A 19,613-nucleotide genomic window follows, 5' to 3' on the forward strand; every position below is an offset into this window, starting at 1 on the left:
GTTTAACCTACAACTAAGACATGCCAGAAGAAGAAAGAATAGGCTTTACATACCTTGTCTGAATTATTCCTTATCCTGCTTGCCTTGCCGTCCTTTGAACCTATTCAACATGAAAGTAGTATGAATATCAACCCCTTTTACTTTCCAACACCCTAGGTTACATCTTAGTATTAATGGAATCTATTTCCTTAGTCGTTTCCCCGACTAGTTCTGTTATTCGCTAAGGCGTCGACGAAAATTGGGAAGCACCTCCCCTATAATGTGCCCTATCCAAATTTCCAATTAGGTTCCTAAGACCTACAGCCAACCAACAACAACAACCTGCAGCAATACACACCAACAATATACAATATAAACTCCAAATGACTCATTCAAAAATACGATATCGAAATAGGATTTCTAGTTTCCATTTTTGCCAAACCTTTAACCGTACGAAGAGGGGGTCGTGTGGCTAAAACCAGAAGCTCCCCCACCTCATTTAGAACATATTTAGACCCTGCAACCACAAGCCACACCCCTGCAGCAGCACCTCAGAAGAACAACACTCTATTTCGACAATAATTCAACTATAGCGACTTCAATTTAGTTTATTCCAAATGTCGAACTCTTTACGACTTTTCCCCAACTTCCAGCAACCCAAAAGGTGTGTAATACACCCTATAATAACACCATAAAGTCCAAATTTAAAGGAGAAGCCTTACCTTACCCGAAATTGGCCAAAACTAGCCAAAATTGTGCCTCAGAACTTCTTCAAACGCGCTGAAATTGAGCGGGCTGTTTGTGCGACTTCCTCGCTGCCCCAAGCAGTAAATTTATGTTATTAGCACCCTAAATTCATCGTAGTATACCTTAGATAATTTATTTACGGAGCGAAGCTCGGAGGCGTATCTTGGCAGCCCCTAGGTTGTAGCCCTCCTCTCTTCTTCATCTCACGTTTCTGTCCAATTTTTTCCAAGTGTACAGCTGAATAAATGACTTCTTAGTCATCATAATATACATATATGTACATATATACATATCCACGTGCTTGAGGAACACTGTAGCTAATTAATTCACGGAAGAAAAATCAAGGAACTTACCTTAAACTTCTCCAACCATGGCTGCCTCTTGTCTCACGTTTGTTTCTCTATTTTTTGGCTGATTTTGGAATCTAAATGACTTAAGAGTCATTAATATGTATATATCCACCTTTTAATAAGGTGCCACATGGAAGCTCCTTAGGGTGACACGTGGCAGCCCCCTAGGACGCCACCTAGGATCATGCGACCTATCACGCGCCGCCATGTGGCAGCGGGGTCCACCCCCCCAAGCAGGCAGGTGAGTCACCTGCTTGCTTGTCACCTGCTTGCTTGAGGTGCTTGCTTGTCACCTGTTTGCTTCACTTTCGTAAGTTCGGAAACTAGTTTTTGCTCCGTTTCGTAGGTTCGTAATCTCGTCTTATTTTAAGAGCCTATGTAACCCATGCTACTAAATCTTGGTACCAACTCCAATAGCTTAAGTATGTAAGACTTCCAAGTTAGTAGCTTACGTAGATAAATCGAGTCCTACGACCCATTACTTGGCCTCCAATTCCTTCCAGACTCTTATGATTTCATCTCCAACCTTCTCTCCTATGGGGTATCACATTCTCCCTTCCTTAGAGCCGTTTGATAGTGTCGTAGCGTATCCGGCGTACATGACAATTTCCAAGGAACTTATGAGGCATTCCGAGTTTAAAAAGGGTAGGGTGTAACATAGTCCAAACCCCTAAAGGTGTAAAACCAGTTGGCTATAAATAGGTTTTTGTACGAAAACGAAATGAGAGAAATAAAATTGTAAGAGACAAGGCACGCCCTTTTGCACAAGGATTCTCTCAAAGACCTGGGGTCAACTATGAAGAAACATATTCACCTGTTATGGATGGAATAACATTTCGATATCTCATCAGTCTAGCTGTACATAAAAATCTTGAAATACATCTAATTGATGTAGTTACAACTTTCCTTTATGGTTCACTTGATAATGAAATTTACATGAAAATTCCAGAAGGACTAAAATTGTCTGAAGCATGTAATAAGTCTCGGGAGATGTACTCAATAAAACTGCAAAGATCATTATATGATCTAAAACAATCAGGGCGTATGTGGTATAATCGCCTTAGTGAGTACTTAATAAATGAAGGCTATATAAATGATGTCATTTGTCCATGTGTTTTTATTAAGAAAACAGAATCAGAGTTTGTTATACTCGCTGTTTATGTTGATGACATAAATCTCATTGGAACCCCTGAAGAGGTCCAAAAAGGCAATTGAATATCTAAAGAAAGAATTTGAAATGAAAGACTTTGGAAAGACAAAACTTTGTCTAGGTCTGCAAATTGAACATTTAGCAGACGGGGTTTTTGTCCATCAATCTGCCTACACTGAGAAAATCTTAAAAAGATTTTACATGGACAAAGCACATCCATTAAGTACTCCAATGGTTGTTCGATCACTTGAAGTGGAAAAAGATCCATTTCGACCTCCAGAAGAGGATGAAGAAATTCTTGGTCCAGAAGTACCATATCTCAGTGCTATTGGTGCACTTATGTACCTTGCCAACGCAATCAGGCCTGATATAACATTCTCTGTTAATTTACTGGCAAGGTATAGTTCATCCCCAACGCGAAGGCATTGGAACGGTATCAAACATATTTTGCGATACCTGAAGGGTACTATTGATATGGGTTTGTTTTATACTAACAAAGGTTGCACAGACCTTATTGGTTATGCAGATGCAGGTTATTTATCAGACCCACATAAAGCTCGATCCCAGACAGGCTATCTGTTTACACACAAAGGGACTGCTATATCATGGCGATCTACAAAGCAGTCCATTGTTGCTACTTCTTCAAATCATGCTGAAATAATAGAAATTCATGAAGCAAGTAGAGAATGTGTGTGGTTGAGATCGATGATACAGTTCATCAAAGAAAGATGCGATCTGGAAAATAATGTTAAAGTACCCACAGTTATATTCGAAGACAATGCCGCGTGCATAGCTCAGTTGAAAGGTGGCTTCATAAAAGGAGACAGAACGAAACATATTTCACCAAAATTATTCTTCACACATGATCTACAGAAGAATGGTGATATTGATGTACAACAAGTTCGTTCGAGTGATAATCTTGCAGATTTATTCACAAAGGCATTACCAACATCAACTTTTGAGAAATTAAGATATAAGGTTGGAATGCGTCGTCTCCAAAATATCAAATTAAGCTTTCATTAGGGGGAGTAAAATACACGTTGCACTCGTTTTTCCTTAACCAAGGTTTTGTCCCACTGAATTTTCCTGATGAGGCAGCACTCAAAGCGTATTACCAAATATGTATATTATTTCTTATAGAATTTTTAAGGAGACATTATACATAGACATCCAAGAGGGGGTGTTAGAAAGTTAGTAGATGTTTTTTTTATATAAGTGGGGCCCACTGATAAGTGGGCAACCCACTGGTTTCCTCTCTTTCTAGCCTATCTTTTGCCTATATATTGCAGGCATGTAAATGAAGTGAATGGGGCATCGAAATACAAAACATTTGCATATTCTGCTCTTCTGTTCTGCTTGCTTTCTCCTATTATCTTTGTTCTCCTCTTTACCTTCTATTTGTTGTTTTGCCAATTTAATTCACAACAAGCTTTTGCCAATTTAATTCACAACATGATAATATTAATTTGATCCTAAATGTTTTAGAGTGACTTTGACCCTTTCCTTAATCAAAGTGTCAACAATATTAAAGACAACTCTTGTTGAATTTTCACTGGTTAGATCCCCAAGCTACAACCCGCCCCATGTGATTATTTTTTAAAACAATATTTAAACATGCCGTGCCCTCACAAAAGCTCAAAACCACGGTCCCTCCAATGTTGGAAGTCATCATGCACCAATACCGGCCCCACATGATTATTTTTTAAAAAAATATTTAAACCCACCCTGTCCTCACAAAAGCTCTAAAACCAGTGTCCCTCAAAATGTTGGAATTCATCCTGCACCTATACCGGCACCGACCCATTGCCATCCCTAAAAAGAACTTGTCATCGTGCAGTTTCATGGCACTTATTACCAGTTCCACGATGAAAAAATCAACACCACCTTATTTTTCCTGTTAACCAAGGGAGGCTGCAACTGTAAAATTGTCCGGCTTCTATCATACTTACAAATTCAGCAGTAAATCGCAAATAAAACTCCAAGAACTACGGCAGGAAAAGATCACAACCAAAGCAACAAATAATCACCATTTATAATTTAATCCGTCTACCATCCACAATGTAAAGAACTCCAATATGACTGGACCAAAACTGTGACAAGAGTGTCTCCCTGACGACCCTTGAGCTTAAAACTCATTTGATGAAAAATAACTCAGCAAACCATAATCACCAACCGTCCCATCCTTACTGAATGAGGACTCAAATGCAACACTTTTAATATACACACTCTACAAAAAGAGAAGGGTCCAACGCCTTTGCTCACACTCCTTGAACCAAAGTGACAACAGGCTGATGCATGACCTCAAAAGCCCAAATGAATCATGTTCGCGAGAAAGAATTGATAATCAAATATTTGATACCCACGAAGCTTCAGCCTAGCAGCTTCCATTGCATTGGATATTGTCACCCTCCACAACACTAAGATGATAGAATGGATTGCAATGCTATCTGCTGCTGAGGCTGCAAGGAAGACCATGTTGAGGCCAGGGTGGCTGGTGGTAATGTTTGCTGAAGCTGCCTCAACAGATTAATCATCCGACTGGCGGTTTGCTCGGTAGCAAGGTCCTTACCAGTACATAGAACCTACAGAACAAGTATATACGCATTTACACAACGGCAGCGGCTACATGAAAATCAATATGTGAGTGAAATTCAAAAGAATAATCATGTTAGCTGGATGATCAATCAACCATTGTATGGATGCAATGAGGGCAGAAACAAACACCAAAAAGAAAAGGAGAAGAAAAGCATGTCACTGGAGCCGCCCCTAAATAAAGAGATCGGGGAGCAAACGTTCCCCATCATCCCCCCCCCCCAAAAAAAAACCCACTTCCCTCTTTACCCACCAGAAAAAAGCAAACCACTATTTGAAATTTCAGTCCAACCACTGGTTCAAAATGAGGAATCTAGTTTAAGACTACTACCTTATTTTACCAAAGATACTTGACCTATACAAGAAGCTTTAATAACTAACCTCAGCAAAAACTGATACTATTTTTGGAAGGTACTGATTGTTAGGACCCAGAAGTTCTCCATCTGACCTGCAAGCATGAAAATATGGTAAAAATGTAAGGACTAGATAGAAAGACATTAAAACTCATATATGTCGGCAAGTTTGAATTAATACAGATTGGTGAATGTCAAAACATGTCAAGATGACTCAGATCAACCACCCATAGATCAAAAAGGCATTCAACTGTAATACATAAACTGGGTTAATGACAAAAATCACACTTTATTAGGTATATCAAGCTTTTTCTAAATATTGGAATGAAATAGGTCCAAATGAAGCAAAAGAGATAAGAGGATTCACATAACTGAATCCTTCTAGCTTGGGATTAAGATGCAGTTGTTGTCATTGCATACGTCAAACCTAATGGAAGATATAATCAACCAAACTGAATCACATTGCTCCATTGAGACTTCTATAAACCGCCTAAGTTATAATTTTGAAATGCTACTTCAAATATTTAGCTCACTTTAAAGTAGCTTATTTTTTCCAGATATCAAAAAGAGCAATTTATTTGCACACATGCACAATATTAATGATACCAATGCAGGGTATTTGGAGCAACAGAAAATTGCTGAAATAAGTTAGACAACATATTGTTTGACAGAACCAAAACAATAGCTGGAAAACGCATGGCTTGTTCATAAAAATTTAAAAAACAGACGTTGATCCCTATCCAGATCTTTCCATCGTCTCTAAGGTAAGAGGAAAGGCCAAAGGATAAAGAAAACTCATATAATACCTTTCAACCATTGAACAGAGTTGGTCATGAACAACCTTGGCCTCGATCAGGTCACCTTTTATCGGCAGGCAATTCAACCAAGCAGGAACAACCTGCCAAATGTCATAAAAATAAGAAATTTGAACAATTATTACAGGGTACCAAGTAGTAGAGAAAAATGAATTCTCTACATGCAAAAGCGACATATGTTAGATATATTTTGACATGTGAGCACTTGCACAATCGAGGACAGACTTGAAAGAAAGTAAGCACACTTATACTCAGGAAAGTACAAACATATCTTTTTCAGAAGCTAAAGACCAAAGAGATTGAAAGACAAACTGATGGTTGATATAGATTTTGCCTCCGCAACTCCATTAAAAAGGGAAACAATACGAGTCATTTAATGAAAACGTTTTACAGCCTGTCCAATAGTTTTTGGTCAGCAAAATAACTATATCTCTGTATGATTATAAATAAAGGTAGGAGTTACAAGCACTTGAGAAAATCACAAAAGCAATGATTATGCTCTTTATGATTTGATGCAAGCACTGAAAGTTGAGTACTCCATCTCAGGCATATCATAGTTATGAACCTACAAGAAAATCTAGCAAAAATGAAGCTTGGTCCGGAAGAATATACCTGGGCTGAGTCAATACTGTCGCGATGAAACTGACATATCTTCCCCAGTGCTGAAACAGCATTATCATATGCCATTACATTCTCAGGTTGAAGAGCATTGGGATGCCTTATAACTATGTTGAGCCTTGAAAGAGCCTCTGAATTATTAAGGTCATAAAATGAAATTGACATAAGAACACAATACCCTCATCATAAAATCTGAGCAAATAGTAGGAAAGGAAAAGTTTTAAAAACCATAGTCAACTACATTATACCTCCAACAAGAGGTTTGAAAACAGAACCCCCATATTCTGCACATACTCCAAGTCCATAAACAGCAGCCTGAACAAACCATTGTTCGGATTTCAGATAAATCTAACAGCATGTGCAACTTGTATGAAAAATGCTACAACCATTAAACATATGCAAACCTGACGGACGTCTGGGCTTTCATCATTGCATGCTTCCAAAAGGAAAGGCAGATAGGTGTCATAATACCTATTTTGCACAGGTAAAACAGTCAAATCTAATACTTGGAATACTAGCAGCTCAGTTGAGATAAAGCCATAAAATAGACTTACTTTAGAGCTGCTTCACGGCACTGCTCAGCAATGTCATCAAAAATACAAATTGCAATTCTCCTTTCTTCAGCTGTTTTATCCTTGCCCTTAATGGATGTGGGAAAAGGATCAAGAAAAAATAAAGTTATTCAACAAAATGCAAACAGCATACAAGATGAGAGTTGTATCAAATAACATGAGGTGATCCTTACCCACATAGGCATTAGATATGATGACAGTTCATCAAAGAAAGGCAAGAAGGCTGCCTTGAACGTCTTGATCAATGTGCCCAATATTTCACCAACCTGAGCAAAAGAGACAATGAGATTCGATTAGTCAGACATAATAGATTCCAACATGTGAGATTTTTAGCAAGATACACCACTTTAACTCATCTATGGACTTAATCTTATGTTAAACATACTTGGTCAAAAACTTCTTCTTCTTGCTCATTTTCCTCCTTGAGCAACTCACTTTCCTCGGCATCGAAGTCTTCAGCTTTAGCCCTCTCTGCACGTTCTCGTTTTCTACTTGAACTGGCTGTGATAACCTGTTTTATCTCGTCCACAATACTTCGGACCTGACCTTCATCCAGGAGTGGTCCAGAGATCTGGAAAAAACAGCAGAGCAGAATTCTTGGTACGATCAAACATCTTACGTCCCACATGGAATACTGACAGAATCATATATTTCAAGATGCATTTAAGCCTTATGCAAGTTCAAAAATCATTCAGGTTTCTAGTGATTACTTCTGGAATTCATGCTCTGGTTCTCCTAGTTCTCATGCCTTTCTCGTCTGAAATCCACTTCTCTTCAATAGTTGATGAATTTTACAAGCACATTATTACTTCTCTGAAAAATTGTTAAGCTACAGAGCTACTACTCCCGCTTCTAGCTCTTATTTTTAAATGATGGTGTCCGGGCCACCATTAATATGATGATATCTAACTTATTTCACACTTGTTTAGTATGATAATGATATGAAACGAGCTTGAATGAAGAAGAGGGGATTCATAGTCAATCTCGACTTGATTGGGACTACGGCATAGTAGTTATTGTTGATCTGGAGGGCCAGCTAGCATGCACCTCAATACTCCGCTTCTAGCTTTGACTAAACTAATGTGTCAGTATTATTCGATAAATGGAACCTAATGAAACATTCAAACATCATAGCCTCATTGGCCAGTGAGCTGTCTAGATTTGCTTTTCATTTGGGCAGGGACATTGGGGGTGAGGCAGAGAGGCTCTATGATATAAAGCATCTTTTTTCCATCAATCTAACATCAACTTGAAAGAACTGTGAGTCACATTTACTGCTTGCACTAAGTTCTCTATCAAGGTCTTCCGTAGAATTAGAATGTGCACCAGTTCATGCATAAAAGGTGTTTTAACAAGATAATTGATCATGCATGTTGCAGTACTATTGTATACAAATGAATATCTAATTTCCCATGTAAGCTGTTATTCATTAGGTACATGTAATCAAGCTAACAGAAAGATTTTAAATGACTGAAAACAGTAAACATAAATGGTCATATAACAACCACAATGAGAACAAGTGCTGCAAAGGCTGACTTACTCATCATACTGATCACTTAAAAAGAAATATAGTTTTATAAACACAAGCTTATAATGGTTAACGCATCAAAAGAAATCAATAATTTTTAAAGATTAACCAACCTGAACACACTCATTCAATGCATCCAACATACTTGCACAGATTTCTGTATCAGGCTCCTGCACGAAAAAGCAACCGAAACGTCAGAAAACTTTCAATCCAACACATGTACAATAATCACTTTCTACAGAAGAACACCATGACAACAAATAACTAGAGAGGTCAAGGTCAACCTTATGCAATGCTTCAACCAAAGCTGGAATTATGTAGTCTGATAATTGCTTGACATAAGTCTCATTTCGGCCCTGAGCAATCCCTTTCTCTACAGCCAGTTTAGCAGAACGTAACAGCTCCGGCATTGCTATAAGCCAATACAAAATAAAATGTTAGTCTTCTCCTGAAAAAAATCAGTAATTGGATAAACTAAAGAAACCCAAATAAATGTATAGAAAAATAAGAAATCTCACCTGACACCGCCGCTTTCCTGACTTCCTCGTGGAAATAGAATTTGAGAAGTGGAACTAACGTCGGAGCAACCTATTTAATGCATTAATGTCCGTTGTTAAATGCAATTTAACTCAACATGTATGAAAGAATATGTGAGTGATTAATGCCAAACCTGATCAATCCATGGGTAGAAACCTTCCTTCAGTTCATCAGCATAGCAGCATAGCATATTACAAGCTGTGGCCTTCTCTTCTAAGACACTTGTTTTGATGCCTATCCTTTTATCCCCGAGAGTAATGGTCTCCATACTGCAAGACATGAATCTTAAATAAGATACGACACAAACTCCAATAGAGTAACCAGTAACTACAAATATGTAGCCAATACAATTCATACCATACGAACCCAGAAAAGTAATAGGTCATAGACATTAACCATATACAGTTAAAGTTGTTCCATGTCAGAACTTCTGAAGGTAAGAATGAAGTTATCCTCTTACCTAAACTGTATAAGAAACATTGATGGTTTGATCCAAAATGCAACAAAACCACATGTCGGTTTGGCATGTGACTTTGTTTTCCACAAACCAATGTGAATAGACACTGCACATACCACACTAACCATGGGACTGACCATGTGGACACTATCTACATGCATACAAACTATTTAGGCCAAATACATAGATAGCCATTCAAACTTAGCATGATTATCATTTGCACAACTTATCTTCAGTCATGACCAGTTGAACAGCGTTAGTTCAGAGAAATGTGTCTCTAGGATACAAAATGCTGATGTGGCAAATCATGTGTATCATATACTCAGTTTTGAGAGTGTAAACATAGCTTCATGCCTCATATTCATCTAAATTTCTCAGTCTCTTCTTAAGAAAATGAAAAATCCTATTTCTCCCACACTCGACCATTATTTACTGTTTTTGTCCCATCAATTACAGTATTCAACTCAGAGTCTTCTTGAGCATTCAGCAATGCTTTTCAAGTATCTTCGCTTCTTTTTTTTGTTTCTGATTTTAACCCCTTCCTTTTTTCCAACTACTGATAATTCGTCCTTATTGGGTAAGTAATTAATGGTGAGAAAGAGCATAGACGGTGTAAACCAGCCACCCCAAAAAAATTGTGTTATGTTTTACTAAATAAATGTATCATATGGTGGAGAACTAAGAAGAAACTCATCTGCCATTGTTGCCTTGATTTGGTTATCTGGGATTGGACCTAGCAGATTTTCATCCATTTTTTGTACTTACCATTTTGCATATTTAGGCTCCTTGTCAACGTTCGCCCAGTGATGAAGTCATTTCAACTTTTCCAATTCATACATGTTTTTTATCAGCTAGATTAGAACGTTCCTCACTTCCTTGGTTTGTTTTAAATTTCTAACGGGAAAAAGGAGTACCTTGGTTATGGGGACTTGACAATTTGGGGTTGCAATGTCAAAAAAATTGGGATTCAAGCAAAGAAGAAATGCATCTATAGTTGTTGCCTGGTATTTTTTCTTGATGGTACTGTTAGTAATGACCCATAACTTGTGACACCAAGTTGCTGTTATTTCTGAAGGGTAGATGACTAAGGGAGGGTTCTATTTTGGGATGACGAAGATGAAGAGAATGAAAGTGAGGGGCTGTAGAGGCATTTTTTTCCAAATGAGTTTTTTATGGGATGACATGCTTTTCTGATGAAATGACGTGTTTTTTTTATATGACATGTGTCTTTAATTCATTGACCATTGACACATTATCAGTGTGCAAATCATGCACTTGGTTTTGTTTGGTTTTGTCTACCTGAGGAGCCCATGAGACACATTTTTGTGATGTACAAGTGTTCAACTGGTCACAGCTAAAGTTAAGGTGTCTAAATGAAATTTCGTTCCAGTTTAAGGGGCTATCTATGTATTTAGCCAAATTTAACTGGCATGGAAAAACAATAGTAGGTTTTTCTCTTTTTGAAAGCTGAGGCAAATGTTTCACCAATTTTATAATTTTTACTCAAAATTTTCTCTAGAACACAAAAATTCAAAATGACAAATAACACCTATGAGAAGTATAGGAGAAAAATATTATTGAATTGTGTATCTACATTATCACACAACATTATCACACAGAGACCCTATTTATAGACACTATAATACAATCCTTTACCAAGTAGGATACTATTTACTATTTCTATTTCTACTACTGTTCCTATTCCTATTCTAACACTCTTTTTGGATGGTGGTTTTCCATGGTTTCATAATGTACGGTACTGTATTGTATGGTACCATATAGTACAATACTATGTTTGGATAGACAGTATGATTTGCTATTGTTTAATGATAATTTTGTTATTTGGTTTGACTGTATGGTACTGTATCATAACTGATAAATTTATGAAAATGTCCTTAATTATTATAAATATTAATTTTTTCCCACTAAAATTCTCTCCCAATTTTCCAATTCTTGATCGTCAATGGATATTCAACCGTCATGGATGATTTCTTTACATCAAAATGACCTGATATAAGATTGGAATAACCCATGAAAGAACAAGAAAAAGATTACCCTTGAAGATCCTGATCAAGGAAATCTGATGATTTCATTTATTGGGACGTTTGAAAAAGAGGAAAACTAAAGAATGCAAGAAACTAACACACAAATAGCATAGGAAAAAATTAATCGAAGAGAACCGAGAAGAATGATGTTAGCAGAAAGGAAGAATGGAAAACATAGAGTAGGAAGACAAATTTCGTGAGGATTTTTAAAATTAAGGGTATTATTGAAAAAAATAAGTAAACAATGGAATACCACCAAATTGGTTGTTTCAAAAAGTGAGGGTTTTCATGGTTACAAAACCATGAAACAAAACCGTACCATACTATAGAATTAAAGAAACAATCAAAACAAATGTGATTCTTTTACTAACCATACGATACCATATCATGAAAAACCACCATCCAAACAAGTTGTAAGTAGGATTGTATATACATATTCCTATTCTAACAACATCAGCTGAGAGGAACTCAATCGGCAAGGAACTTCATAATTAAAGGTACAAGGTAAACTTCAGTGAGAATATTACCTATCATCATCTGAGTCATCAAGTTCATTGTCTGAGTCTGCCGATGATATGGTCACATCAGGCTTTAGTTGAGCAGACTGAAGTAAAGGAGGCATGACTACACTCATGTAAGGCAGGAAATCCTGTCCCAAGCACTTGCAAAGCCTGGCCCATGCCTACAATGATACCAAGAATATAGTGATGACAGTGTTGAGATAAGTTCTGTGTCTGTGGAATCAAGAAATGCACCCAAACCTGCAACATATAACTAGTAGTAGGGTCGTCCGTCTCCATTTGTGATCCTTGTAGTGACATAAGCACTTCCATAACCTGTTAAGGCAATGAAGTTTCAAGTGTAAGCATAAACTCTTTCTTGGTGTACTATATATTTCAGCTTTTAGCTGGCATACATCAATAAACTTTACTTCATCAAAAAAATAAAATCAAGTGTAAGCAATTTGCTAAAAATTGAACTGATCAGAGTGGAATATATGAATGAGGGTCCGTTATTTCCAAGGCCATTAATAGTGTAAAATAAAAATCGTAATCATTAAAACTGGGCAACATTGTTCTGTATTGTCATGCTGACCTGCTTAGCATCGTCTCTGAATTTGTCTTTTCCAACAGCCATCCCAACCAAGCTTATGCACTCCATGGCTTTGGCTCGAAGCATACGATTAGATTTATCATTCGCACTTACCAGGATGGTTTTCAAATATGGCATTACAGCGTCATAGTACTTCTGGAAGTGCTCCTGTTGTATGTAATTTATTAGCAATTCTAGTCCCAAATGGAAGTCAAAAAATAAATGGAATCAGAAAAGCTGTAACAAGTTAATACCTGTGATGAATCAGCCACTGAAGCCAAAGCAGTTAATGCTCCTTCTTGCACCATTTGTTTTCCGTTCTGCATTTCAGACAATAGCAAAGAGAAGAAAGAAATCATGAGCATCGTTTGCCAGTAGTAATTGATATGTGACACCATATATCTCGTGGGGATTACCTGTAGAAGAACAAGTAGTTTGCTAACTATTCCATCTAAATAAGGTGTCAAAATTTCTGGTGTGCAGTTCTCACTGAAGTTGAGGACAGCTGACGCAGCATGTGCCTGTGAATTAAGGAAAAGAAAAAGGCAAAACCATAATTAGCTGCATTGACAACAAAACCAAGCAATCACATGCAAAAGCACCATAACCAACAGTAATGCATAATGATATGTTAAGTAAGTTAAGACGAATTCCCAGATAAGTAGAAGCAGAAGAGAAGTTTTGGAGCTATGAAAATTAACCATCAGCAATGATTAAACAGGTACTGAAAACATTTGGTTTCAACAACGATTGATCAACTATAGTTGGATATAAAATAATAAAGAATTTATCATTCTCTCCACAAGTGACAACAATCAGTTGCAGCTGCCTAAGTGCCCCTGTTTCTTTCATCACTGGATAACCTGTCCTTAAGGCAAATTAAGGGTTTTCCAGAAACTAGAGGTGCCTTTAAGAATCACTCTATCAGTACAAGGGGAAAAAAGTGGCTAACCAGAAATTTTTAGGAAGAAAAAAAGGGAAAATAAACTTTTGATCCAGTGCAAGTGTAACAAATAAAAACAGCTATATCATAAAAAAAGGGCAGCCCGGTGCACTTAAAAACAGCTATATAATAATCTCAATTAATTGGTGTCATCTATTAGATCCTTTATTCCCATTGTGTTCTTGCTTTAGATGGCAACAATCAATAATAAATAATCCAAAAGGGATGAAAGCAATACTTTAAACAGTTAATACACTTTCTGCTCTCGTTATTAAGCATTATCTTGCAGCGCTGTTCAGGAGGGGAGGGGCATTTGACAAAGATATAGAAACTATAATGGGTTCACAAACCACTAGGACACACCTGTACTCGTGGATTTTGGAAATCATCCATAGCTGTTGCCAATGCTGGCAGTACTCTGCTGTGGTATTGTACTTGCAAATCTGGCCCCAAGTCAGTAGACAACTGGCCAATTGCGTTGATAGCTGCCCATCTCACTCGAGGATGAGGATCTTGGAAACAGCTCAAAACCATGTTTACGACTTGCTCCAAATTCTTAATCATTACCTATTAAAGACAAAAAAAGAAAACCCACTGAATTAAAAATCAACAAACAATATTTAAATTGACAAACAGACAGATTCGGACAGATGGCTGAATGAAGTGTCTTCAACTAATAAATAAATACTTGCATGATTGGCACCAATGAGCAGTTCACAATCAAACTCTAGTCCAATAACCCAGTTAAGCTAGTTGACTCTTGTAAAATTTACCAAAATGGCCAATGAGCAGAAATAATAAATTAGATAAGTAACCATTCAGCTGTGATAACAGAAACAAGTAATAAATGAACCGGCAAAAAGCACCAAACCTTTGCTACAATGTTCAATATAGATAAGTCGTCATCAAAATTCGCTCCCAATAAATACTACCTCCACCGTATTCTATAAGACACAAGTATAGAACATCTCAAAATGTTTGACACAATTCCATTTCTATACAATTTCAGCAATACATATTAATTATACTATTCAAAATTTAACTTTGACACTATCAGACTAATATTTACTTTACCATGTTCTTCCTCTGTCACTGTATGATGTAAACACAAAAGAATAAACATCGTTTCTCTTCCAAGGTGGGGAGTTTGATTTTCCCCATCAGTCTATTTGCAGAATTTAGTTAAAACTTATTTTTAAAAAAAAAACTATTTTTCCATAACAAACTAAACTTTCACATAACATTGAATCAAGAGAGTACAAAGACAAAAATGGAACTTTCATTAGTACCTTTGTGCAGCCTTCAGCAATCTGAGCAAGCGCAATGAGCGCAGCATGGTGCTTTTGCCATTCGGGAGCCGCCAAGTAAGGAGGCAACTGCTCTGACGCAACAGGAACAATTGTACTACCACCCAATGCAATGGACAAACGATCCAAACACTCCTGGCCAACACTGTAGTTACTTGTTTCCCCTGCATCCTCGTGCTCAACTTCAGCACTATGCCAATCAGGTTCGTCATCAATATCCAGCAACATTTTCATCAAAATGGCAAACAACCTACTGATAAACTGCGGCAGTTTCCTCATCATTCCAGGAGCCCTTTCCCTAGCCTCGGCCAATGTAATAACAAATTCAATAGCCAAATGTCTCGTTCCTTCTTCTAAACTCTCGGCCTCAGCTATTTGCAACATTGCACCCACCACATCAACAAGCTGCCTCCTCAAAAACCTAGGCTCAGTACCCGCCAATTCAATCAACAGTTCCAAAGCTTCTTGTGCGGTCGCCTCTTGTCCACTATTCAATGCCTCGGTCAAGGTCTTCATCATTGCAGGCAATAGATCCTGAAACCTATCCCTGTCATTTGAGCTTGATAAACACTGAATAAAATTAATCACAGCACTTAAACCAGCAATCCTCACATCAGGATTGGGCGAGTTATTCAATGTCTGCATAAACACTGAATGCAAGTCCTTAATGTAAGGAACTAACATCTCCCCTACATATTGAGCTAATAAAGCGAAGATCAAGAAGGCAGATTCTTGTAACTTAGGTATGTCTGAAGTAACACACTGAAACATAAACGGTAACAACTCAGGCCATTTGTTTTCGGGGAGAATTGAAGAAGCAAGTTCGGAAATGGTGTCGCAAATCTTCTTGATGATGGATTTTGATTCTTCACGTTGAATAGATGCGAGAAGCACTGATTTGATACCGGACTGAGTAGACTCGGTGAGGCGCGGCCAGATGAATGAGTCATCTCTGGTGAGCAACTTTCTGAGGAGGATTGTGGACATGGCACGGGCTTCGTGGTGAGGTGAAGAGGTGAGAATATTGGCGAGCTTGAGAGCGAGTGAATTGGGATCGTTTTGCTTGATGAGATTGAAGATTGACTCGGCCTGAGATCGTTGTTCGTTGGAAGCAGACATGAGATGGGAAATTAGGGTTTCGAATGGTGCTGAATCAGGTCCGAGGATTGCAGCCAGTTGAGCTTGCTCGGCAGCCATGGCGAAGGAGTAAGAGAGATGGATGTGTGGATATGGCTGTAGAGAAAGTGGCTGCAGAGAGGAGAAGGTGGCTGGCTGTGTGCTGTGTTTTGCGAAATTGGGGTTTCTCTTACACAGGGAATTGTGTGTCGCTATGAATATATAGAGGCGTGAAATACACACTGCCGCACTCCTTACGCGGAAATAGAGAGAGAGTGGGAATTGGGAGGGTTTTTGGTTTTTGAACTTTTTATTCATTAAATAAAAAAGAAAGAAAAAATATGTATATTATTGAATTATTGAATTAATGATTTTCTAATAATTTTATAAAAAAATTATTGGTTATTGATTCGATATTGATTTTTAATATTGGGTTATTGGGTAAATCGATAACACATTAAAACAATAGTATTTTACTACTTTACACCTAAATAAATATTAAATATTAATATTAATACCTTATTAATTGCTAGATTTACCCTTTAGCCCTCAATTCACATTATTGTGTTAGTTCTTTTATTTGTATTGCACTTGTAGAATTCTTTTCATGTTAGTTAGTATTGTTTCTATTTTATGAGCATTCCGTAAAGTTATATTATTCTTTTGTCGCACCAAATTGTTGAAGAAGTCATATCATTATTTTATGAGTATTTTCTTATTGGTTAAACCGAAAACCTAGCCGTTAAGGACCAAATTCGATAAATCAAAAATCGATAAAAAAAATATCTTATTGGTTTGTTATTAGTTTAGCATAATTCAAAATTGAAAATCGATAAACCAAATCGATAATACATAAAACCGAACTTAATCGACCGATGCACACCCCTAGTACTCGCTCTGTCCATCTTTACTTGTCCACTATATTAAAAGTAGATGTTCAACAATACTTGTCTAATTTATGAAATCAGGAGATAATTTACACTTAGTTCCTAATTTAGTCTTATCATTAATTAGTAATTATTTTCTTATTACTTTTGTCAAGATATTATATTTATTATATTTAAATGGTGATATGGTAATATTGCTCTTTTATTTACAGTTTCTTAAGAATTGTGCATAGTCAATAATAAACAAGTATTGTTGGACGGAGGAAGTATTACTTAAATATGTTTTTTTAACTTACTTCAATTAAATATTCATGCCCTCCAACTAAGAGCGTATATAAGTGGAGTTGGTTCGGTTTAAAATATTTCTATAATTACCTAAAGACTCCAAATTTATTTTAATAAGATTCATAAATCTTTCTAAACAACACAACATACCCGATGTAATTCTACAAATAAGTCTGAGGAAGATAGCATATACGCAGATATTGCCCTATCTCATAGAGACAATTTTTTCTAAAATACCGTTAATATATTTATGTATGTTACAATAATATTTTGATCTATAAACCAATCAAACTAACATAAAGTCAATTATAGTCAGTTTTTTTAATTTTTCTAAAATCACATGAGCATAGAAAAAGAGATCAAATATATTTTCACTTGTGATAGACTAGAACATAAAAAATCGTTAACTTAATAGAAATTTTTAAAAAGATTGTAAAATTCACATGAGTATAAAATACTTCTATTGAAATATCAATATTTAAAACACTACATTTATAAGATTAAAGATTACAATCAAATTGAATACAAAACAAAATATCTACAAAGTAGATTGTTAACTTTCGAACTGAAATTTATAACAATGTAATTGTAACTTACGATATGAATACAGAATAGAATATTTATAAGCCCAAATATATATTGGTTTTTCTATTAATACCAAAATAAAAAGAAGTAGGTTATTTTTTCAACGTCAAATCAAACCATAAGTCAGATTTTTTTCTTCGATTTGACTTGATGTCATGGTTCAAGCAAGGCCCTAAGCGTGACATGGTGATTAGAATTTCGAAAGACTTCAACCAAGCCTCTTAGCATATCCTACATGAGCATACATAAAGGTAAGTAAGAACAATAAGAGCAAATCATAACTGAGGAATAAAAGTCTCAACGTGAATATCTCGATAAAGGATAAATCAAACTCCGAGTGAACATGACAACATAGACATAGCCAAAATCTAACATGCCTCTACTAGATTAGATGGGGAATAGGACAAGCTCCTAGCTCACCAACATAAGAAATGAAGTCATGGGAAATATAGAGAAAACATAAATGTCACATCCTCAAAACATGAAGACTTACCGACGATAGAAACATAACACATACTTTTTCCTACATATCATAATATAGGATCCGACGATCATCATGCACTAAGTATGTGAGAAGCATGCATGAACAATGATAATCAGACATAGTCATATGAACGTGTGATGCATGACCAACATCTTGAAAACATGAGTAAAACTTGAAAACACTTGAAAATCATAATAATGTGGTCAATACATCGTAAAACATCATAAGAGCTTATAACAGCATACATATATATGGGATATTAACCTTAACCGGAATGTAAGACCATTTGAGCTATATCATAGAATTCGATGTAACTCTCACACAAAGAAGAGAGAGGCTACTTGCTAAGGTAGACTCCGTATCATAAATATAAACATGAGCTATATGTGGATCCACTAACTAAGCCATTAAGGCACCTATAGTGGCACGTAGTTTTGGAACTAAGGGTTGCTACTAAGATTCCCTCATGGATCCCCACCACAAAGTTCGCTCGGTGCTAAGTTAATCCTAATGGAATACGTAAAACAGAGTCATTATCCTAATGCTAAAAACTTTATCCTTCTACCTAATTTCTAAATGTATCGAAAAAGGTAAATCAACCAATCCAACATCATGAAAATACATCATAAGAATAGGTCCTTAAAAACTATGATCATAACTTGAACTTGTGGATACTTACCTTTCTATGCTCATATCTTACATATTGTGAGAAAGCCTTTCATAATTCATGGTTTTATACTTCAAAACATTCTTGAATCATAATACATAACTTTCATAAATCATACATGGTAGTTCATAAACTTCATGATCATATATTCATAAATTATACTTGAAATTGATAGCATAATGCATGGGTCCTTGTAAAACTTATTGAAACATGCAACTTCACTCAAATCATACATGAATAGACTATTGGAATTAAGTAGAAGCATAATTGAATTGATCCAATGCAATTTGATCAAAACCCTAGAATTTGTAGAATTGAAATTGATAGAGAAGAGAGAAAACTTTGGGACTCCATGGATGGAAAGGATCCATGGATGAATTCCCAACATACCTTGATAATCAAAGTCTTACAATAGTGGATCTTGAAGAACTTGAAGATTAAAACCCTAGCTTTACTTCCTTTGAACTTGAGAGAGGATTTGGAGAATATGAGTTGAGGAAATTT

The 19,613-nt window shown here is 36.4% G+C and overlaps 1 protein-coding gene across 1 annotated transcript; it reads right to left on the minus strand.

Annotated features, from left to right (window-relative positions):
* Positions 1-4,227: 4,227 nt before the first annotated feature.
* LOC129887479 (uncharacterized) lies at positions 4,228-16,450 on the minus strand. Its single transcript, XM_055962592.1, has 20 exons — positions 15,068-16,450; positions 14,142-14,345; positions 13,252-13,356; positions 13,090-13,155; positions 12,839-13,003; positions 12,505-12,579; positions 12,271-12,425; positions 9,375-9,510; positions 9,223-9,292; positions 8,989-9,116; positions 8,818-8,874; positions 7,562-7,747; positions 7,350-7,442; positions 7,159-7,244; positions 7,009-7,075; positions 6,853-6,919; positions 6,599-6,735; positions 5,978-6,069; positions 5,200-5,266; positions 4,228-4,808 (listed from the first exon to the last, which is right to left on the minus strand). The coding sequence occupies exons 1-20, from the start codon at positions 16,280-16,282 to the stop codon at positions 4,644-4,646; spliced, it is 3,336 nt and encodes a 1,111-aa protein (XP_055818567.1). The 5' UTR covers positions 16,283-16,450; the 3' UTR covers positions 4,228-4,643.
* Positions 16,451-19,613: the final 3,163 nt, after the last annotated feature.

Source organism: Solanum dulcamara, chromosome 4 (assembly GCF_947179165.1).
Source record: "Solanum dulcamara chromosome 4, daSolDulc1.2, whole genome shotgun sequence".
In the NCBI taxonomy this organism is placed as follows: domain Eukaryota; kingdom Viridiplantae; phylum Streptophyta; class Magnoliopsida; order Solanales; family Solanaceae; genus Solanum; species Solanum dulcamara.

Excerpts from the sequence above, each read along its gene's own strand:
- LOC129887479 (XM_055962592.1), bottom strand. The coding sequence starts at position 16,282 with ATGGCTGCCGAGCAAGCTCAACTGGCTGCAATCCTCGGACCTGATTCA. Across the intron at positions 6,920-7,008 it reads AAAGCCCAGACGTCCGTCAG|GCTGCTGTTTATGGACTTGG; the intron begins GTTTGCATATGT and ends TGGTTTGTTCAG. Across the intron at positions 6,070-6,598 it reads ACAGTATTGACTCAGCCCAG|GTTGTTCCTGCTTGGTTGAA; the intron begins GTATATTCTTCC and ends GACATTTGGCAG.